Raw genomic sequence first — 24,850 nt, forward strand, 5'->3', positions numbered from 1 at the left:
TGAATAGTTCTACTTTCAATTCAAGTCCAATTAAGCTTCCATTAGCACCCAGGGTGGTTACGTAGCGACATAAAGATATCGAAATCATTCGATATTAGAATCGAATCGTAAGTTTTCAGCGCCGCTAACAGTGCAGCATTTCCCATTAGTCCACATTAGTCCATATTTCACATTAGTCCCATTGCCTAGAGGGCAACATATTTGCAGAGTGCAAAGTTTAAAACTTGAACAATATTTTAATTTTTTCCGTATGAAAAAGTTATAAATCAAGAGCAAATATACTATTTCACGAACAATCCTCTTTTACTATTCTAATATGTTTAATAATAGCGTAAGAAATCTAATAGTAATTCAGAACATGTTTCACAGTTGTTATTTTTTGTTACATAGTTGTAGCTGTAGCATGTAGTGAGTGGAATTTAACTGTGATAAATTCACTAATTAACCATATTCGAATTAAGTTTTATTTTTAAGTTCGGGATGAAGGGGTGGAGAAATATGTAGTTATTGGGGGCACCGAGCTTTTCTACATTTTACTTTCAAGATCTCCATTTTTCTTTTGTCATTTGTTCCTAATAAAAAAAAGTTCAGTCACTTTTGGATTGTCATAGGATAGTAGGAGTTGGATTTTGGGATGCAGCCTGTGAGATTCTAGAGGAGCTAACTGCTTGAAAAAATATTTTTGAATCATCTGTAACATATGAAATAAGGATATGTATCATAAAAAATTGAAAGTAACTATGTCTGCGTAATCATCACGGTCAAATTGCAAAGTCAAATGAATTGACGTTTGGTATATAATCAGGCTCCATTCCCAACTGGGAAGTTACCATACGCGTGTCACTTTCATTATAATACATATCCTTAGGGGGAGTAGAAGTCCGAATTTTTGCGAAAAATTTAGTATCTTACAAGCCGTTCAACTGAGAGCTGAAATTCAACATATAACTCTTTATTAAAAATAAAGAAAATATGTCCTGGCATTTTTTAAAATTATCTTTTATGGGCGGGGGGACGGGGGTGCATTTTCTATATATTGGAAATTGGTAGTGGGTTGATTTGTAAAAATAATCGAAAACGATTGATATTAGTTGAGAAACAAATTGAGTAATGCATACTAAAGTTCTTTTTGAATTTTATACCCACTGCTTTCTATTTATAATTGCTGAAGCTGGTGTTTAATGTATGGAGCGTTCCGAGCATAAGGCAATCAAGCCATAAAGTTAGAGAAAAATGGCCATAAAATTTGTAACATGGGCATTTTCAATTAGTACGGCATGCTTAATTATATAGAAAATTAGTTTCTCTCTCTCTCTTTTTTTTTTTTTTTTTTTTACGTTGGTCTACTTTTCCTTGATTTGAAACTTTCAAATTTCACCCTATTTTCTACTGAAATGTGTCTGTAAGGCAACAAAGAAATAATTATATATGATAAATTTAAATTCATTTTAATTTGGAAGATGAGAAACACTTTGCCATTATATATCGTAAAGGTCAGACCCACCAGTATTGTAACAGAGAGGTGCTTGAGCCATTGACGGTAGAAATTCAAACTCCGATAAGTGATAATTTCACAGTCTTGTTTTATTACAAGTGTAACCTCTTTAGTCAATGGAGAGGAGGACGTGGGCCATCGGTCAGAGTTGATGTCGATGGGTTTTGGTGGGTCGGAGTTGGTCGCAATGGTTCAGAGTGGTTCATAGTTGGTGGTGGGTCAGAGTGGATCACGATGGTTGATGGGTCAGAGTGGGCCAATGGGGCATTTGGGTGGTGGGTGATAGTGGGTCATGGTGGGTCGTGGATCAAATTTTCATTGACCCACACCATCTCTGGTTAAAATTGTACTAAAGATAAGAGGCACCGAAGATGCATGTCGGCTATTATGCTCAAATTTTGCTCATGGATAGTACTCCACCAGGAAGCAATAAATCTGAAACGGTTCACGGTATCACCTTCTAGAACTCGAAATGTAGGGGTTTGTCTGATTGGCTAAATTAAGACGTCAATGATTTATCCTTCAACAACCAAGCCTTTTATGATCGTTTCCGTGGGGAAGTCAGGAGAACACGTGCCTAGTAATCGTAATATTGATAGTTTGCGTCCACCCCGGGTATTTGTTTTGTGTTTTTTTGATTCACCTAAATATAAACAAATCACACATATAGGCATTTTGACATATTTTGGGAGAGTAATTTTGTGGTTCGTTGGCGTTTCATCGCGTCTCTGCTGCTGGTGGTAAAGTTTTCAAAATGGAACTTGGGCCACCACGGATCGTCGCTGCGGGGCCACCAATTTCTGGCGAGAGGTCAATAGTTGACCATCTGTAGTCCACCGACGCTTACAGCTTAGAGTAATGAACGATATCTTTGCCTTGTAGAGTTCATGACTACCGACGTCGGCAGTCAACTAGCTTTTAATATTCCTTTACTAACCATCTATTGTTCATGTTTGTACACGGTGTTGTCATAATAATAATAATAATAATAATAATAATAATAATAATAATAATTATAATTATAATTATTATTATTATAATTATTATTATAATTATTATTATTATAATTATTATTATTATAATTATTATTATTATTATTATTATTATTATTATTATTATTATTATTATTATTATTATTATTATTATTATTATTATTATTATTATAATTATTATTATTATTATTATTATTATAATTATTATTATTATTATAATTATTATTATTATTATAATTATTATAATTATTATTATTATTATAATTATTATTATTATTATTATTATTATAATTATTATTATTATTATTATTATTTGTAGTAACAGTAGTATAATTGATGATAGAATAAATATTGTCTATGTATTGTCTAGGTAGGACTACACACAGGATTTGGCTCGTTTTGGTTCGACTTGACTCTAATCCGAGTCGAGTTGGAAGATATTTTTCGCGCCGAGTCCAAGAGTAGACCTCAAAGATGTCTGTTTCGAGTCGAGTCGAGTTTCAAAGAAAAGTCGTTCGTGCCCATCTCTACTAATGAGAGCTTAATCGGAGTTAAGCGAAATTGAAAGTCTCACTATTTATCTAAGCGACCCCGAAAACTATGAATCTAATATCGATCATTTTCTAGCAATCTTTTATATGTATCCCCCTCCCATTCACCATAGGTAACCCGACAGCAATCTTTTTGAAACTATAAGAAATGTGGTTAAAATTACTCTAGACCAGTGGTTCTCAATCTAATTCCTATCACGATCCCCTTTTATCACACGCTCTTGCCAGCGACCCTTTTATAATTTGTTTTATAATAAGCTTGTGTGAGATTTTTAACATACCTATTTCTATAATAGTAGAATCCATTTTTTTGTTTATAGTGAACAGTGCCATGGAAAATCAGTGCCCGGGGCGAGAGTATAGTACGATGTCACCGTATATATGAGTGACGTCGACAGACTAGCTACGAAGCACCACCATGGTTGGCACGAAGCTCAATAACATTTTCAAAATAAGCCCTACCTTTCCTTAATTTTGAGCACATTTTATTACGTTTTTCCTTCTATTTTACACATGTGCACATGTACTTTCCTAACATGAGTAACACACTTCCTCCGAAATGTGTGGCCCCTTTTTTCGGCGCCCCGCACTGACAGCGGATACAGTAACTGTAATATCTATATTCCCAATGACGAAGGTGCTGGTTCAAGATGGATGTTAAACTCCTTCATTGAAGAGGCCATTAACGTATCCGATCTAAGCCCACAACTTCTTGACCAAATAATAGAATGATCATGCTACAAGTCTTTGCAACTGGTTTTTTGTAACGAAGACTTGGACAAGTTCTGCCTGATGAGGAGAGAAGAATATCCTGGTCTGGGGATTGCTGCTTTAAAAGTAATAATTCCATTTGCTATATCGTACTTGTGCGAAAGTGTGTTTTTTTTATGGTAAACATAAAAACAAAGATAAGAAATCGCTTATCAGTTGAAAATGGTTTGATAATGTTCGTCATGAAGATTGAACCGGACATTGCTGCACTAGTGAAATTACACCATGCTTAGGTATCTCATTAGGTTTTAACTTTAATTGTATTTCAATGTGCAGGTTTTGTTGCATGTGTATTTTTCTAGTATTTCTATATACAGTTCTCATTAGTTTTATATCATACCTCTTTGATTTAAATTCATTTTTAAACAACTCTACTAACTAACTAACTCTATGGCCTATGGAACCCGGAGGTTCAATGCCGCGTTCACAAAAGCTCTACACTGACTTCTATCCTTAGCCAATTGGATCCAGCTTCTACTTTGTATTCTTATCTCAGCGAGATCCATCTTAATATTGTCCTCCCATCTGCGCCTAGGTCTTCCTAATGGTCGTTTTCCGATTGGTCTTCCAGTCAAGATTTTGAAAGCGTTTCTACTTTCTTCCATTCTAGCTACATGACCTGCCCACCTAAGCCTTCTAGACTTGGCGACCCTAACAATGTTGGGTAAACCATATAAATTATGTAGTTCCTCGTTATGAAGTTTCCGCCATTCCCCATTCCCGTTCCTCTTGGGTCCGAATATTCGTCTAAGGATCTTGTTCTCAAATACTTTCAGTCTATGTTCTTCCCTCAGAGTAAGCGACCATGTTTCGCAACCATACAGAACAACAGGCATGATTATCGTTTTGTATATTTTAAGCTTCAAATTTCTCGACAGAATTCGCGACGACAAGAGACTTTGAACCGAATAGTAACACGAATTCTACACCCTTTGAAAATGTTCAGTAGACTTATTTTTTATTGTTCTTTACAGTGTGTATAAAAAATAAAAGTATGCTTATCAGAACAAAATTAAAAATAATATTTAAAAATAATTTCTGGTATTAGATTCTAACTATATTTATCTCTTCCGCCTATCTTCGCGATCCCCTAGGGGCCGCGACTCCCAGGTTGAGAAACCCTGCTCTAGGCATGCATGAGTTATGTTGGAACATACATACATACATATGGAGAGAGTGTATAAATGCAGATAAGAGAGAGTTGAGAGAGAGCGATTAAGGAATTGCCGCTCTCAATCTCTTCACTTTACTTTTGCGATTCGCGAATTTCTTGCGTGACAGTTTGGGGCTAGCTAGTTTTTTGTCTTGGACCACGATCCGATTTTCGAAATGCTCTACCTAAATGCTGTAATGCGAATATTGAGAAGTTATCTGCGATGAAAGTAGCTGCAAATAAATACATTACATAATTTATTTATTGCTATTACACGATTTTTTAAATTTGTATTCAATATTCACACATAACACACCGACGTTCTGTCAATACCTCAGATGTTATATTTTAAAGATAAGAATTACTTATGTCGTGAAATGATATGAATATATATATTCAACTGATATATACAACTGATGATATGAATATATATATTCAACTGATATATACAACTGATGAATTGTAATGTAACTATTTTACATAATTTTCATGCATTGAGGAAAGTAAAATATCATAAAAGAATTTCACCTGAACGGGTATCGAACTCACGATTTAAGCGCTCGGTGGTGTACCACTGAGCTAATATGACCGCTTTTCGGAAGCTGCTTCTGAAATATAACTGAGCTCATACGTAAATGCTCTTTTCCGTATGGAAATCACAATGACGAAACGAGAGTGTGAATACATAGTCTCGAAATATTGTATCATTAAGTATTTCAATGTTACTTTTTTCTACACTTAATACCATTTGAACATGTCTTATTATATTTAACAGAAGGAAAAACATATCTGTACATCGTTTCCCGATTACTAAGGTTGGCTTTGGAGGTTCGAACCAGCAGCTTTAGTTTACTGTTTTCCGAAGATACCCGAAGTTGGACTTCGAAAGTGTTTGTCTCAAAACAGCTATCATCATATCGCTCAATCTGTTTGGTATATGGTATATGTTTTCATACGTGTAAAGTCAGTATAACAATTCATTCTTTAAACAGCTTTTCGTATGTATTAATATTCCTTTATAAAAACTGTTTTTAATATTATTATTACGGCGCACCATTTTCAGATTTCTTTCGCGAGTCGTTGACCAAGTCGTTCCCCACCAGCGTTGCCAGACTCACAGCTCGGAATTATTCCAAAACCTGATCGAACTTATGCTAGATTCGGTCAAATTATGCTAGATCCTCATAATTACTAATTCAGGAGTTTAAAAAAACGAAGTTGAGATACGATAACGTAACTTAAAATACACAGAGAGCAAGAATGCATGGATAGAACTCAATACTTCACGCACCAAAATTTTAACTCAACTAAATTAATGCAGTCGTTGCCAGATTCAATGGCGTATATGTCGTATAAATGAATGCAAAGTTTTTGTTTACATATTTTGAAAGAAAATTACTTCGCAGCATAAGCGGAGTTGGGAATCGTCTGCTGGGGGGGGGGGGAAGATTTTTGGTCGGTCTCGGAGCTGTCATTTCAGGAATAAATATGATCATGAAGTCAGAAATAAAGATGAAGTTGTCAAAAAGTTGGGGGGAGAATGGCCCCCATAGCTCCGCCCATGCGTCGGAGTTAAAGGATTAGAAAACCCTGGGTGGAGCCACAAAAAAAGCCCAAAGACGTTTCGAACTTACTTCGAAAAATAAGACTGCCTGTATGGTTTACCGACTGTATGAATCAATGGAAGAGGATACATTTCTGCCGTTCTTTTTCTTCCCACGACCAACTTCTTTCTCATCTTCAGGTTTTACGGCTTTTTGATAAACTTGCTGAAATTGTGCTAGATTTGGGCAGGATGCTAAAAGCAAGATGCTAGATGCTAGAGACATGCAAATTATGCTAGATCTAGCATCATTATGCTAGATCTGGCAACGCTGTTCCCCACAATAGGCGTGTCGTGCAAGTAACCAATCACACGTCAGATACTAGCTTTTACCTATTGCTTCCTTCTCACAGCTCAGAACATTGGTAACTATGGATAGACGTACAGCAGTAATTACTTTATGGGAGTTGGAAGGTTATTCTGCAACTGCAGCTAGCAGGCGAGTAGGTGTCCCGGCCTCTACAGGAAGGCGATGGATTCGGAAATATGGTGCTACAGGTCAGACTGATAATTTACGATCTCCTGGTCGTCCGCATGTGTCAACCGAAGCCCAAGATGCGAGATTAGTAAACGAAGCCCGGTTAGACCCACTAAGGACGTCTAGACAGCTAAGGGAAGTTTCTCTCTTTCCTGGTAGTAAGCATACAGCTCTGCGAAGGCTTCGTCATGCTGGGTTACGTGGCCGTGTTGCTGCCGTGAAGGAAAAACTCTCAGGCGACCACAAAATTTACCGTCTCGCGTTTGCACAGGCGAATGTGGGTCTCAATTGGGAAAACGTAGTTTTCTCAGATGAATCCATATTCACAACATCAAAGGAGGGACGCCGTTTTGTGTATCGTCCGAGAGGCACCCGATATGACCATGGATATGTGGCTGCTTGCAATCGCAGTGGCCATGTATCTATTTTATGTTGGGGTTGGATTTCCAGTCGCGGAGCAGGACAGCTTCATAGAATTGAAGGACATCTGGACAATGCTCAGTACTTAGACATTATCAGTAATATCATGGTGCTATCTGTACGAGTATTTCAGCCTGATGGTGTAATTCAGTTCCAGCAATACCAGTCGCCAATACATACTTCCCGTGTGATTCAGGAATGGTTCGCAGGGCATCCTGAGATTGATTTAATCGACTGGCCGCTCGTGGAGCAGACCTCAATCTCATGGAAAATATGTGGGCAGAAGTGAAGCGTACTCTAAGGGAAAGTTGACCTGAGGCAGATCCACCAAGAACTCAGGATGACCTGTGGCATCTTGTTTCCGAAGCATGGCTGGAGGTAGGGGAAGGAGATAGATTTGTCACCCATGTAATAGATTCCATGCCCAGAAGAATGGAGCGTGTAATAAATTCAGAAGGGTCTTGGACACAATATTAATGTCCCAGCCTTAACTCCCGAAAACAGCCCTTTTCAGGGCTACCTAAACGCTTCTGAAAATATTTCTAGAAGTAAACCACTCCTTGTATCCGATTTCTGTGCAATCCTACCAACAAAAGAATGATAATTATCTGTAGGCTTTGAACTCAAGACCTCTTTATTGGCAAGTCCGTACTCTACCAGTGAGCTAACATGAACACGCAAACCCAATCTGAAGAAATACGATTTTCAATTTCTGGTATTCGATGACAATGATCCTCATATACTTGGCAAATGTTGTATTCAACTTGGGATATTCCGCAACACACATACACACACACATAAACAAAGCGAAAGAGAGAGAGAGAGAGAGAGAGAGAGAGAGAGAGAGAGAGAGAGAGAGAGAGAGAGAGAGAGAGAGAGAGAGAGAGAGAGAGAGAGAGAGATGAATATACAAAAGCATATTCAACGTATTCGAATGAGACTAAGTAACGACATTCCGTTCTAAAGAGAATTTGTTTCTTCCCGTGACGTTAAGGGGATCGGGAAAAGTTATGTATCTTGAAGCAGGATACGACTTTGGATACTCTGTTTATACACTTTCTATATCCGTAGGAATATATTGTATTTCACGAATGTAAATGACATGCTGTAATGAGAATATTGAGAAGTTACATCTGTATGACAAATAGATGCAAATAAATACACTACATAACTTATTTATTGCTATTAAATGATTTTCCTAACTTGTATTTACATCCTCATATATAATACCGACCTACTGTGAAAATTATCTCAGATGTTATATTTTAAACATAATAATTACTATGTTCTGCAATGATTATGTTATATATACACAACTTATGTATTCTAATGTAATTATTTTATATAATTTTTCATGCATTGCGGAAAATATAATTTTAAAAAAAGGATTAGCCTAGACGGGATTCGAACCCTTATGATTTAAAATCCGACAGCTTACCAATGAGCTAACACAACCTTCTAGCGAGGTGTAACGGATCTCAAGATAATTATGACATTCATATCCATTACAAACGCTGTTTCTGTTCTACTTCGACTTTTATTTTAGTACTCAGGCGATAATTATGTTCTATTTCTTAACTTTGAGCATTCTTTTACATATGGAAAGATTCCTTAACGTATTTAAATGTTCCATTACGTATGGAGAGCTAAATGACAAACAAGCATGTGCTAACATTAAAAAAAAAAAGTTTCGAAATATTGTATCATTAAGTATTTCAATCAATGTTGCTTTTTTAAACACTTGGTAACAAGTCTTATTATATTTAAAAGAAGAAAAACACATCTGCAAACTTTTTCCCGATTGCAAAGGCTGGCTTGGAGGTTCGAACCTGGCTTACTTTTTCCCGAAGCTGGACTTAGAAAATTTTTGCCTCAAAATACCAATAAAGAATGCGCTCAACCTTTTTGAGACAAGGTGTACATACACCTTGCAACCCTGAAATGTAGCGATTAATCTTTCATTTATGTGCCTAGAATAGTTGCTATCAAGTTAGCTGTTCGTTGTTCGATAGGTGATTGTGTCCACTTGTGCTGATGTGCTTTGTTTTTCAAAATAAAATTCTCTACGCAGGAAAGAGTGTATATTGTGGAACAATACTTCCGAACAGTGTCATTCTGGTGTAAGAGAAGCATTTAATGTAAAATTCCCAGACTCTTTTGCCACAGAAGTGAAAATATTCTAGTCTAGTTAAAAGGTTTCGCGAAACTAGATTAGTAGCAGACAGGTTACGTTCAGGACGCCCCTCTGTTTTGGTGGCTGGCGTTATGCAGCGTGTTGAACAAAGAATTGTGGCATCGCCAACAGAGTTGGCGTGGGTCAATGAAAACTTGACCCACGACCCTCTGACCCACCACCCACAGTGATCCACTGTGACCCACCACCCACAGTGATCCACTGTGACCCACCACCCACAGTGATCCACTGTGACCCACCACCCACGGTGATCCACTGTGACCCACCACCCACGGTGATCCACTGTGACCCACCACCCACCATGAACCACTCTCATCCACTTGGACCTACTCTGACTCACCAAAATCCATCGTCATCAACTCTGAACACGATCCACGGCCTCTTCTGAACTGACTAAAGTTTATACTTGTAATAAAACAAGACTGTGAAATTGTCACTAATCAGTTTGAATTTCTAGTCAATCGCTAAAGCACCACTGTTACAATAGCAGTGGATCTGACCATTACGATATAAAATGGTAAAGTGTTTGTCAGTGAGGAAATTGAAACAGTTCGAGGTGGGGGAAATTAGTGCGTGCCTAAAATATATTTGTGCTAAGAAGTATTCTTTCAAGTGTTAATTTCTGAACGCATTCCACAAGAAACTTCTATTTGCAGGAAAATACCCCTGTACAATATGGAAAAGGTTATGGTTTCTCAGTTCAGTATTTTTCTCACAAAAGACTTGAAAAATCAGTTGTTCATAGGGTATAAAGGTGCTCGGGTACCCTCTGTGAGAGCATCTCCATAAAGTATGCTCATAATTGTAATTTGTGTAATCACTAAAACACCACGTTAAATTTAAGTTACAAATATGCATAATTGCAATTATTATGAATATTTATTCAGTTTACCCAAAGCAAAGAAGAGACTTACTAAAAATTAGGTACAAAGTTCAATAACACAAATAAGCTATAAGTAATACAAGTATACATTTTCCGTAACTCGTAATTTTCCACCTTAAAACAAATCTGAAATCGGATTTATTTCCTGTTGGTAACTTTTTGGCAGTAAATCATCCGCAGTGGAATGATGTCCATACTTCAGCCAAGAAATAACTAGCTCGTCTACTTTGAGCTTGTCTAGCGGTGGGCCATTAACATTGATGAGCAACAAGTTGGACAATATTTGAGCACTTAGTGTATTTCTAATATTAGTCATCTGTAAATTCATAAGGGGAAATCCCCGTTCGCACTCTGTCGTGGAAATTGATAATACTTCTACCCGATTTCTGTAACTTCTCATCGACAATCTAGTTGTTAGACTTAAGCCTGATAACTATTTTTCTTGGTCAGGTTTGAGATACTCAGCAAGAGGTACCATCTCTCTATCACCATACAGCATCTTTTCCATATCGACCATGTCAGTTGGCAATGTCGATCCATGTAGAACAAAAACTTCATCTACCACGCCTTTGATAGGAAATTTTGTGAATAGATTATCAATTAAAGCCTGATAAACTGATTTCTTATTTGTTTATAAATTTAATTTTTGTAATTACACATGAAGGTTTGATACCATTACCGAGTTCCCTTCTCCGTCTAGAAAGCGAAAGGGAACGAGGTTCCTGGAAAGTGTTTAGAGTTGAATGGGAATTTCCCTCCTCCTTCAACTTCAATTACCACACTGCTGCTTGCCATGTGCCAAATAACGATGAATTTCAATTAAACTATCATAGTATAATTATTTCCTTGTTGAATTATCAATACTTTTCAGTGGAAAAAAGGATGCAATTTCAAAGTTCCAAATCAAAGTAAGTAGACCAACGTAAAGGAAGAAAAGTATAAAATTTCCCATACAATTATGCGTACAATCCAAACTTCAAATTTTCTTGTAATTAAGCTTACAGTAAAAATTTTATGCCTATTTTTCTCGACTTTATGGGTTGATTGTCCTGTGCTGTAAGCGCTCCATATAATAAACATAAGCTTCAGCAATTATTATAGTAGAGAGTAATGGATATATGAAGCGAAGCACTGTGTTTTTTGTTCCTAATTTTTTTCCCTAAATAATATCTACAGTTTTCGTTCATTTTTACAAACCAACTCAATACCATTTTTCCATATATAAAAAGTGCCTCCCTCCATAAAGGAGAATTTAAAAAAAAATGCTAGGACACATTGTTTATTTTCAATACACTGAATTTCAGCTCCGTAAGTTTAACGGCGTGCGAGATACTAATTTTTTTTTTCCGCAAAAATTCTGATCCTCACTACCTCCTTAGGATATTATGCATTATAATGAAAGCAATATAACATCCCAGTTTAGATTAAGGCCTAACTATATACCAAAAGTAATTTCATTTGACTTTGATATTTGACTGTGATGATCAGGCACACAGTTACATTCAATTTTTTATATAATTTATATATTAGTTATTGAAAAATGTGTTTTTTCCAGTAGTTAGTTCCTCTAAACAATCACAGGTCTCGAAAGCCTAGTAGTAGTATAAGTCCTATTGCTATTATTACAATTAAAAATATCAATATCCAAAAGTGTCTGAAGTTCTTTTTTTCACTTGGTTAAATATACTCACCTCAGGTAAGTAGACATAAACAAATGGAAAAGGGAAATGAAGGTCTTGAAAGTAAAACGGAGACAAATTTACCAATCTTCAGAAGATACTGCCTACAATGCAGTGAGCAGAGTGAATCGGTAGATCATACTGAGTGGGTGGGTCGCAGTGGGTCACATGCTGTTGACCCACGACCCACTGACCCACTCGGAAAACTTTACCCACTGACCCATTCCATCTCTGAAGTGAACTATTAAACCTTATCTCAACGAGATGTTCTGTTTACCTGAGGTCAACCATTCTAAATTCTATTTGTTCAGAACATGAAGAATAAAATTTCCCATTAAAATAATGGATTTTTCTGCTGTTCTTTAGTAAATATTTTGGTTACCGTTATAAGTTTGTGGTGCTGCGATGTTAGTGTACGATGAACTAGTTTCTCCATTAGTAATTCGATCATATGGCCATTTTGCTTTAAATTTGTACAGTCAGCGACAAACGTTCTTTCCGTTTGGCAAAATTTACTTTATGAATAACGCTGGAACGTAAATAGTTTGTTTCAATTTTAGAACTTACAGAAAATTATATTTTTAATTTACTGAAACCTACTCAAATTATCCCTACATTCTGAAGTTACTTACGAAACTAATTTCATCAAACAGGAACGTTTGTCGCTGACTACAGAGGATAACCCCTTGCACTGAAGTGACTAGTCTAACTCGTCATGACCTCCCGGTGCCAAATCGCACAATGACGAGCTACACTTGTCATAAAATTTAAACTATTGTAGCATCACGTAGGGTTACTATATTGATGTTTTGAAAGTTATATAATGATAAAATATATACAATACACTTTTATAACTTCAATTATCAGAATTCAGAAAATAAATCATAGTGGAAGGGGTTAAATATACATGGACACAAATCTTAACGTGAGATCCGAGCTTGCATAGGAATGGAACGCTGCCTCTCGCACTTTATACGTTAACGTCTTTGTTCCGGTAGTTGTGAATGTTTTTGAAGCTATGTGGGGTGTCTTATAGAAGGATAGTTCCCAATATGCACTGGAACGAAAACTGGAATAGCTTATGTTTAGCCAAATTTATTAGTTATAAAAGAGTGGATCTAGCTTTCCAAGAATTCTATCCCCAATCTTTAATCCTCTATTGATAAAAGTGGTACAAATATAAAATTTATATACAATACTGATAACCAGAGCAAAAACGATATATTTTATTTTGATTGTTTCGTAAAAATAATTCCATCCTATCCTTCTATTCTCATTAAAAAAAAAAATTACTATAGTTCCGTAATGTGAAATGCTTAGTAGTAAAATTATTTTTTAAAGATGGTTGTCCTAATAATGTAACAACAAACTTAACGTGCTTTACTTCAGTAAAATTTCTTTATTTACAGCTTGCAAAATGATTCCCAGGAAGATCTCTATTATACTCCTAATATGTGCCTTCTATATTGCCGATATTCACTCAGCAAAGCCACAAGGTAAGATACTAAAAATGAATTTTTCTAATAGCCTACGAAAATTATATATAGTGTAGGGTTCAGCTGCATCTTCATAAACTGACTATATAAACCGCTAAAAGATAGTAAAATAAAAATTCTTTGATTTTGCTACATGAAGGTTTGTTTTACGGAGTTTTTCTTAATTTGTAGAGATTTACAATATCACATTTACAAGATTTTGAATAGCTCATAGCAAAGAATATGCGGAATTTTGACTGTTCCGAATATCTGAAATGACATAGTGCATAGGCTGTATACTTGCTCTCGAGAAGGAATATATTCTGTAGGTGGGAAGTTATTCGTACTAATGTCGAGATCCTAATTAAAGTTTTGAATATTTGAGCCTCTCCCTAAATGAGAATGCTTATAAAGGCACTTACAGTGAATCCGGGTGGTCCGGATCCCCCCCTTCGATATCAGAAATTAAATTAAGGATATAAAAAGAGAAAAGAATAAGCACTATTAAAAATAAAAGGTTACAGCAAGCGTTTGGTTACTTTTCCTTATGAGGAGTTTCATGCGGAGGAAACGTGGGGTATCGCATTAAAAATGGATATTATTGGAAAGGAGTATTCCGAATTCCATCTAGCTCCATGCTAATCCTATGTACTACAAATAACGATCGATAAACCGGTTCGATCAGATACTCTCAGGCAGATCTTTAGGTCTACAATCACCAATATGAGCCTGGCAGCGTCACTTATTGGAATGGATGTGAAGAATAATGGCGTCTTTCAACTTGCAAATTGCCTTCTGTTTGGCACACCTGATAAAATGTATTTGCCACCTCGATCCGACAGAATTGTCATTCAAATGCCACTTTCCTATGTGGCACCCTTAAAATTTAACAATGACGTGTCACCGAAACTCTGCCGCGGAATTAACGTGAACGGAACTTCGAAACCAGAGGGCCTTTGCTTGTGCGTTGTGGAAGGCTGTTTCAATCTCTCTCGCTAGCCACTTTTCAGATTTTCAACTGATTTTTTACAGTGATTGTTGTGAAATAGTGGCCAAATGTCAGGGAATATTTTAAGATATTCGGCGAGAAATGAGGTCGAAAATCAATCGGCTAGCGACGATGTATGCAAACAACGGTTTTCTTGAATAAGACACGTTGCGCACGGCCTTGAGTTTCGATCCTAGGTCGCACCAAGCGAGCTTTATGATGGAAAAACAGTGTGCGTGGGTTTTCTCGGGGTTCTGTTTCTCTTAATTTATTCACTATTTTCCACCATTTTATTTCGTTCATTTGTCTCGTTTAGACTGGCATAATCGTGGGACGTAAAACTTAATTTCATTTAATTTTCTTCATTTCACACCTTTTTTCTTTGAGCGCACTTTCAATTTTCTATATTTATTACTCTAAATATATTCAAATATCCCTAGGATTTGGCCAATATTTTCCCATAATCAAATTCGATGAAAAGTAGAAAACATGGCTATCAATAATATATTGAAACAGTCTTCCGCAATATATAAGTATGGGGCAACAGGATTCGGAGTGTCGCTCAGACTAGTTCCGCGGCCGGCTGATATGGCGCGGCGCAAGCTGTTTGAATCGCAAAATTCCGAGCGATTGACTACAAATGAAATATCAGCAGCGCAAACTGATATGCGTATTCACTGTCAGGATAATTTCTTTGCTTTAACTTCATTTTAACATTAAATTGATTAGTTGTCATGTACTATTTTGTAGTTCACCCCGATACAAAATTTTTGCTGGATAGCTGATTCGAGCAATACCATATTGGTGAGAGCCTCTTGAGAATTTCTCCTACCTACAGAAAGGAAAGAGCATCACAATGTAGTATATATATATATATATATATATATATATATATATATATATATATAGATATATATATATATATATATAGATATATATATATAGATATATATATATATATATATATATATATATATATATATATATATATATATATATATATATATATATATATATATATATATATATATATATATATATATATATATATATATATATATATATATATATAATAATAATAATAATAATTATGAATATCACTACGTTCTTCATTGAATTTCTGTCGCCTGGCAGTGTTTCGGAGACAAATATCATTGTTGAATTTGAAGGTGAGTACACAGGAAAGTGATATTTGAATAATAGTCGAATAGGGGTAGCAAATAAATTTTATTAGCCCGTCTACGCGTGTGCCAAATGGGAGGCAATTAGAAAGTCAACCCTTTCGTGGGAAATGGGAACAAGAGTTCCCGTCAAGGGAACATAGGTGTGCTCTTATTTGCTCCACTGGGAAGCGATATTCCCATTGGTTATGAGTAGTTTTCATCACGGAAACTGGAATCTCACTAGAAGAATAATTTCTTTTGATTGCTTGGTTGTTTTGAGTGTGCGTTTGGTAACATGGAGGAGGTATCGTTCCATCAATTGTAGAAAAAATTGGCCCACGAAAGGGTTAAGACTCCATTATTCTTCACTCCCTCCACAATAAGTACCTTTATCTTGCAAAATGCGTACGTTTTGACCTCACCACTGTGAACACAAGAAAACACCCCGACACCAATCATGAAGGGCCTTCCCCCCCCCCCCCCCAAAAAAGAAATTTACTTCAAACTGCAAAATCTGGATTTTCAACGTTTAAAGGTCATACTTCAAACACGTTCGCGATCGAGGATTTCTTATTACATAATCATTTCATGTGTGTGTCGACTGAACATAGTATTGATATGAAGTCAGTGACATCCTTCGACCTTACTTGTAAGTTCTTTCCAAACTGCATGTGATAAATTTACAATAATGCATAAGAGATAAGATGTTTTGTAATGTTCAATAATACATTGTGAATATCTAGTGATTTGGAATTTCGAAAAACTTAATACAATGTTGGAAAATGGTAATATGTTACTGTGACGTACGCAATGTTCGGGAAAATTCAAGCTCTCAAGTTCTCATAAATTAACGTGATCATCTATTTAATATGGTAAACGTTCATTTTGAAACAAGATCATGAAGGGGTTGATGAAAATACTTTTGCGTACGCCACTGTTCAGACTATAGTACGATTGCTGTTCACGTGACTTTGGGGTGAACATTGTTCGTAAGATTGCTCCTGTGCAGCTTAAATTTCCTACAACATTGAACAAATAATTTTTAGCTTGCAATTACGTATTAGCCTCTTTAAGCCTAGAGGTTATTGCAAAAGATCGTTAAACTGTTTTTAGACTGATTTAAATGGTGGTCCTTTGTATCTTTTTTTAGCCCGTGCATGTGGACAAGGCTTCTTTGCATGTGCTGATTCTGGAAAATGCGTAAGAGATATGAACGTCTGTGATGCTTTTCCTGATTGTGCAGATAACAGCGATGAGGATCCTGTCATGTGCGGTAAGAACATTTAAACTCAATTAGTTTTTAGAATAAGGTTTCATATATATATATATTTAACGGATATTTGACCATAACATCTAATGAAGCAATATTAGATGTTACACGAATAATTTAACTACATTAAGATTGCAGTTAAATATCTTCGCCAACTTTTCTTGCCTCGGAAGTGCTATTATGCAAAACCAAAAATGTTGAAGTACAGACATTTGTTTGGAGTGAAAAAGAGCAGTGGAATCTTTTTTTTTTTTCTTCAATGTTAACATAGTATGAGTAAAGTACTAAAAATGGTATTGACAGGGTAGCTAAGTAGTTTTGGCAAGTGTTTAACTCCCTAAAGTAGGATATTATTTTTGTAGGTACAAGGTAATGTGAAAGTTTCAGATTCAGGTAAAATATTTGACTTAGCTGCACAATTTTGTTGCATATAGCACCATATTTACGCCATGAGGTTAAGGATTCAAACAGTAAAGACCTTTTTTTTTTTTTTTTTTTAATTTCGTTTACAAACTATACAATTTCAAGGATCGAAGCTAATCACTTGAACACTCTTGTTACTATATAGCGGCTTTGTTAATGTAATTTAATAATCACATTTTTCGAAAAAGTAGATTTGATCCAATCTTAAGAGCCATGATCCGTAGAAACAAGAATGTTAGTTGTATTTTGTAAACTTGAATTTTCGGTTGTAGTGTTTGGAGACATAACCTAAATAAGAACTGAAACATATCACTCACATGATACGTATACATTTGTTCAATGAAAAATACTGAGTGATTACTTGAACAAAGTTGTTTAGCCACCGCTTTAGTTCAAAATAAATTCATACAATTTGTTTGTACTCCTTTGCTTAGGGAGTGTTCTTTCCTCTGTCTAATATAGAGTTCGCACAAGTAAGGATTTGTTTATATTCATATTGAGAAAGCCCTTATCAACCAAATTTATTGTCCAAAATCAATAAAAAAAAAGAACACATTGAATCGTATTCTATACAACCAGTAAGGTTTATAATGTACCTTCTTAAAATATTGTTGGATCTGGTCCACTTGGTATCTCACTTTCTGGCTAGATCACTCTGCTCCTCGCGCTTATTTCACATCTGGTAGAGCTAGTGTCTTTTAAGAGTGGTTGCTATGGGTATCATATTTTGAAATCTGCATTAACTATTTTTTTATTCCCAGTATTTTAAAACTTTTTTTCGTAATATTTTCTCTATTTCAACAATCTAATATCAATACAGTACAATCAGTTTCGTAATTATACTTTCTTATAGTACGGAAGGTATAACGTCGTTGGCTTCCCGCGAAAAGTTGTAGTGACGTTTATGGGAAGTGGCCAACATGATTACTCGTAGCTCGCTGAGCGTAGCAGATGGTTGGTGGTGATTGGCTACCCTCTTACCACACCCCCAGTAACGAGCAGGTCCAAGCGCGGGGAGCCAATGACGTTATACCTTCTGGACTATAGTTGCTAGAAAGATTTTGTACAGATAAATTTATACACCACACTAAAACATTTATCATGGATTTCTTAACGCACTCCCTAATACACCAATGTATCTTTAATTCTTAGATTAATTAAAATTTAAGCATTGCTCTCGGTTCATCACTATGTAGTTAGTCCTACATACGTTCACGGAAAGATCAATTTCCATTTTTTAAATATGTATAGTACTAATACGTACCTACCTTTTAAATATTGTATTGATTTCAATATGTAGGAAGAATTGGCTGCAAGGACGGAACATTCCAATGCAAAAGCGGTCAATGTATTCCGAGGAGCAGAGTTTGTAACGGCGTTGAGGTTTGTGATGATGGCAGTGATGAAAATCCCGGTCTATGTGGTAAGTAATTGTTCCATAAACGTAGGTAAATCAGGTTGCCGTTGGTATTAAAAACAATTTAACTTTGGTTTCAACTTGCAGCAATGCTTTATACAAGTATAAATGAAAATTAGCAATAGATAAATATTGAATTTACTCTAATATATTGTAAATTTTTAAATATTTGTTATGTAATATAAAAGTTGTCTAAACTTTGCTCTTCAATATTAAATGCACATCAATTTTCTGATCCAAAGAATTTCTGTAATTACTAATACTGCATTTTGATACTTTTTCGAAAGTTTTCAACTATTAAAATTTTGTGAAGCCAATTATTACGATAATTATTACTTAAAATATTATCGAAGCACACTTGTTTAATATTATTTGAATCAAACATGAAGTTGGAAATGTCTGTAGACAATGTTACACATTGGTGAAACTAAACATAGATTAATTATGTAAGTTTTGCATTGCTCATAATTTGTTATTCGTGATTTCAAACCTATGTGATCAATATTCGGAGATAATTGTGTAAAAGATATCCAAAGAGTTTTTAGCTGAAAGTTGGCTAGATTATCAGATTATACTAGTAAAGAAGCTATGTTCATAATATACTAAATTAGTTTTTATTTTCCCTTTATTCATATTAATTTTAAGTCTTAACTTCACAACTTTTCTTATTAAAATAAGATTTGTAATTAAACCAATGTAGTTTTCATTATTGAGCAATTCTCATGTAATGTATGGATTTCTTTTAAATGCTAGTAAGAAAGAACTGTAAGCCAACTGACGCCACATTTTGTGACGGCCATTGCGTTACCAAGCCTCAAATTTGTGATGGGAAGCCAGACTGCAACGACGGTAGTGACGAGAATCCTGATAAAAATCCAAATCAGTGCAGTGAGTACAGCTTTTTCTTATTCCCTAAATTTACAATGAATTGAAACTTGTAATTCAAGAAATAAAATTTTCTGCTGTCTTAAATACTACTGAATTTCTTACTTTTCAAGACAACTAACAATAAAGGTCCGGAATAAAATTGAAAAATTTACATGACTATTTCTTTGCGTTGAAAATCTATATTCTTCAATAACTATTCGAATTCAACGAATTATGGGAAAGAATTCACTCAGGGAAAATTCGTGTGACCCTTTTAAAAAGATTTAATGTGTCTACACATTAGTTACATTGTTGCATGCAACAACTTTATCACGAATTTTCTTAATTTTATTTATGTTGTCTTAAATATTTGATTTAATAAATCTCGTTTAAACCTTATGCAATAATTTCACACAATTCTAGTTTGCTCATATTTCAGGCGTTGCTATTTTAATTCAAATATTATACATGGTAACTTAGTGCCTGGTTTAAGCCTATAGTTATTTTGAGAATTATTGAAATGTTTCCCCACAAAGCTTATGCGTATAAGGTTTTTCTTTTTAATTCTAGAACCAACTACTTGCACAGGCTTCGGTGATCCCCACTATGTTACTTTTGATGGCTCAATGATTCACTTTCAAGGAACCTGCCGCTATATTATGGCAAAAGATTTCAAAGATGATAAATTCAGCGTTGAAGTTGAGGTACAGTACAAAGTTTTATATATAGATATGAACATACTTAATTTCTTTCACGTTAATATTGTCCTACTTTTAAAGCTATTTTTGTTTTGAAATAAGTTTGAAATGTAATTTTTTGTATGCAATTATAATTGTGCATTGTCTCGAGTAATATTTATTTTTCTCCAGAAACTCAAATAGTACAAAGTTTGAAATATTTGAATTTTAAACTAGAAAATTGTTATATTCTCAAGTGGTTTCTCCATTTTGTAACCTTTGAAATAGCAAGGTAATTAACATCGATAAACATAAATTTCTGTAATGCATGTTGAACCCCAGTGTTGGGTAAGTTACGTGTAAAAATGCATACCATAAGTTACGCATAAGTTACCTTACTTCTCCTTAAAATGTAACGCGTTACTTGCCCTAAAAGTAACTGTTACCCTACTTCGAAAGTAACGCGTTACTTTTAGGTAGGAAATTTTGAATGTGAAAAAAATACTTTAGTTTTTTACTACTACTAATACTACTACACTGTAAGAACATGAGATAAGCGGTATGTATTTATATACTTAAAAAAAAGTCTATTGCCAGCCTCGGTAGTCGTGGAGTCTGTGTCAAGGACATTGTTCACGAGCTCCTGAATTTGAGTTGAGGGTCTAGGCTGAATATTCGCGCTCGAGTCAAAATTCTTGTTATAATGTGCTGGCCAAATATGTTCAAAACTGGACAGCCCGGGTTTAGAATTGTCAATGACCCGAGCTAACAGCTCTCAACCGAGCCGGCTAGAGCCCTCGGCTCACTCGAGCAAATGGCTCATCCCAACCAAGCCAGCTCGAGAAGATTATTCACCACAAGTGAGCCAGCTCGAGCTATTGGCTCTGTTGAGCAGAGCAGAGCCGAACTAAGCTCGTTATAAAAATCTCTTGTCTCGTTATCGAGACGGCGAGATGAGATGCGAGCAGTATCCCATCTCATGAGTAACACAAAGTATTCCATATTAGTGTTTACATTTCTCATGGCTTTCGCTTTCCAGTGTAATCAGGCCATGATTTCAAAAAGTTAAAGCGAGCTGAACAAGCGAGCCATTTATCAAACTCGACTTGACGTCAAAAACAGTGAATCGGCTCAGAACTCGACTAGAGAAAATTACTTTGACTAGTCGAAACTAGACTTGAATTAAAGTAGTTTTAGCTCGACTCGTGCCAATCCCTATGCGTTAGAAGAAATACATGCTGATTGTTATTCTGCTAAACTAATTATATAATAACAATGTTATGTAAAATTAAAAATACAGATATAGAGAAGCATTACACTAAAACTAATAATATTAATACATGAACTGGGTGAATCAAAACTTGTCAGTAGCTTGAAAATCGATACATCCTTTTTAAAGCTATTATCAATAGTTCCAAACTCTATTATCAATGGGACTCTAGGATACGCACTTATCTGAAAGAATTTCAATATTACTTACAACCAACTCAACCTATTTTCTAGAAATAAAGTAGGCCTGCTCATCAGAACAGTTCATTCATAGTAACCCTTTACTGTATATTATGGTACCCTGGTTATTTCCCGCCGGGTACTTAATTTTTAAATTGTCCACAATCCTCCGCTTTTAAGGAAATTTATTCTTTCAAATGTTCGAACGGTAAAATATTTTCGTTCTCCATCTTTATAGAAACAACAATCAACGTAAAAAAGACTACCGGTGCTATTGCACTCGTAGGTCATCCATTGAATGGATTGATTTGGAGCTGTCAAAATCTGAATCTTCCAGGTGCTTGCAGTCAGTACATGTGATTTCCCTGAGGCTGTCCTTATCTTTCAAAACCAGCAAGTGGCACTATTATGTTTCTCTGGGTATCTGTCAGTCACTGACATAAGTAGTTCGTGCTTCATTGTTCCATTCTGAAAAGTCCACTTACAGGAAAGAAAAAATAGTTTCCGAAAACACACATGTAACTCGAAAAAAGTAACTCAAACTATTTACGTTACTTAAAAAGTAATGCGTTAGTTACTTTGGAAAATGTAACGCGTTAGAAGAAAACTTTATTTAAAAAAGTAATGCGTTACTTCCGTTACTTTGCAAGACTGTTGAACCCCTCTGAAATAGTAAGATAATTAAAATCGTTACATAGATTTCAGTCGCATTTGCGCTTGAACAAATGGGAGTGCATTTTTAGTTGCGCAGATGGCGAATGAATTGATAAGGTGGTTTCGACTTTCTGGAAGAATAAAATATTTAAATATTTCGTACATTTTACAAAAAATTATAGATACGAATTCAGACTATACAGGTAAAAAGATACTTAACGGAAGGTCAAACTACCCGTCGCACTTCACACATGGCTCACATCACTGAATCACGTAGTCTTGGGCACTCGTTCTTTGCATTCTCTTCCATGCGTTGCCCCTGCCTATTCTAGCCTGGCCTCCGGTGGCGGTTCTGCCTCCCTGCTGCTGGTGTACTCCTGATCCCAGCGTAAAGGAAGCTCTCCCTATCTCGTGAAAGTATATAGCCCCTCGGCCGATGTACATCCTTGTGTACAATAGGGTTAAAATTGTAATACAAAATTGGTTTAATCGAAAATATCACTAATCTACTACTTCAGAGATGCAAAATAAATCTCTGTAGCAAAAGAATGACTCGTTTAAGATGAAACAGCTACGTGACAGCTTCGTCCACCGTGATCTAAAATTATCGTGCGCAACTTCTTGACAGATGTAGGCACTATAGAAAGTCTAAAATGATTGACACATTCAAGGAATACGTACATAGTTGTCGTCATTTTTGAGTCCTGTGTAATTTAGATACAATGTCAATATGTTACCCCAGGGGCGGAAAGGTTAAAGATGAATACATTTATTATTTAAATCGAATTATGATTAAAGAATAAATAGTAATAATCGAAACATAATTTAAATTATGAACTTTAACTTGAAAATTTTTTTTACTTACCATAGAATGAAGAAAGAGGTATTCGTGGAATCAGTTGGACGAAAAGAGCGTGGGCATATTTTGGAAAGGATGAAGTCGAACTGGAGAAAGGAGGTAGAACAATAGTCAATGGAAAACTTGTCAAGTTTCCTTACAAAGTATCCAATATTTCGTTGGAAAAGCAAGGACCAAATGTCATTGTGAGGTCCAATCTTGGGGTGTCGGTAAGTAAATAGTTTACTGTTTTGATTTATATTTGTATTTGTATTCGTATCTAGTCAAGACGATACAAGGAAGTAAATGGAAATAAAAGCTCTCAAGTATTACTTTAACCTATAATGGACAGTGATCAGAATGTGAGTGCAGCAACTAATAAGGATTAAAATTTAAAATAAATAACTGTGGCTTACGAAACTTCATAAATTACGATGATCAGACTTCCCATTTTCAACAGAATTTTTAGTCCTGTTCCGAGAAAGATGCAAATGAGACAGTGTCCTTTCCTAAAAATATCAGTTTTCGACTTGTAATTATGTAGGTTCAAATTTTTTAAATTCCCATAGTTTATTTCGAAATTTTCCTGTTGTTCCAACAGATAACTCCATAGTAAAATCAGGTTTGATATTTGATAACGTTGTGTGAGTATATTACCGAGGGTTATTTCCTCACGGGCATTAATCGCGACATTACAGACTATACCTAGGTTGATTATAAAATACCAGTTTGCACTATCTTGTTTTTTAAAACTCGTCACCTTACCATAAGTTCATCTCTGCAGAAACTCCTGAGTAATAAGATCAAGGCGAAGTTTCTCTCCCCCTTTGCATCTTTCATCGTTATTCTGTTTTATCTTACCCAAAGATATTTTCTCGTGGATTTCTTCCTGATGCTACTTTCCGCTTATATCTGAAACCACTATCTCTTATCTTAAAACCTTAATAAACCTTTAATCAGTATACTCAAATGGAATACACGAAATATTTATTCCGTCGAGTGATGCACTTGCTCATTTATTTCCTTTTGCGTGAGTCATTCAGTTACGTTTGAAGTCCTTCCATGTAACAAGTCATAGTATTCAGTCTCCTTGTAGTAATGCTCTTACGAAGTCTATTCTAGTCTTTTTTTTTTTTTTTTTTTTTTAGGTTCTTAACGAATTTATTTATAGAATGTTAGGTTTTATATTAAATGTTAGACATGTAACGAATAGGTGAAAAATAAACTATTGTAATTAAATGTTCTAACCTTTCGAGTTCCTCATCAGTCATGCATAATACGGTTGATCAATTACTCTTCGAAATACAAATTTAGTTGCACGGAATATAACAACAATTGTAACTACTTCAACTACATAATTAAGCTAGATAAAGGAAGGTAGTTCATGAAATTTAAGAAATTTACTTAAAT

General features: G+C 35.3%; 1 protein-coding gene across 1 annotated transcript in view; it reads left to right on the forward strand.

Moving 5' to 3' along the window:
• LOC145680793 (kielin/chordin-like protein) overlaps nucleotides 1–24,850 on the forward strand; it is a 50,929-nt gene that overhangs the window by 17,647 nt on the left and 8,432 nt on the right. Inside the window, exons 2-7 of the mRNA XM_081751831.1 lie at nucleotides 13,629–13,715; nucleotides 16,996–17,118; nucleotides 18,839–18,961; nucleotides 19,709–19,843; nucleotides 20,393–20,526; nucleotides 23,473–23,670. Of these exons, the coding sequence (XP_081607957.1) occupies nucleotides 13,629–13,715; nucleotides 16,996–17,118; nucleotides 18,839–18,961; nucleotides 19,709–19,843; nucleotides 20,393–20,526; nucleotides 23,473–23,670 (800 nt within the window). The remainder of the gene's footprint in view (nucleotides 1–13,628; nucleotides 13,716–16,995; nucleotides 17,119–18,838; nucleotides 18,962–19,708; nucleotides 19,844–20,392; nucleotides 20,527–23,472; nucleotides 23,671–24,850) is intronic.

Source organism: Thermobia domestica, chromosome 3 (assembly GCF_964235325.1).
Source record: "Thermobia domestica chromosome 3, izTheDome1.hap1.1, whole genome shotgun sequence".
NCBI lineage: Eukaryota > Metazoa > Arthropoda > Insecta > Zygentoma > Lepismatidae > Thermobia > Thermobia domestica.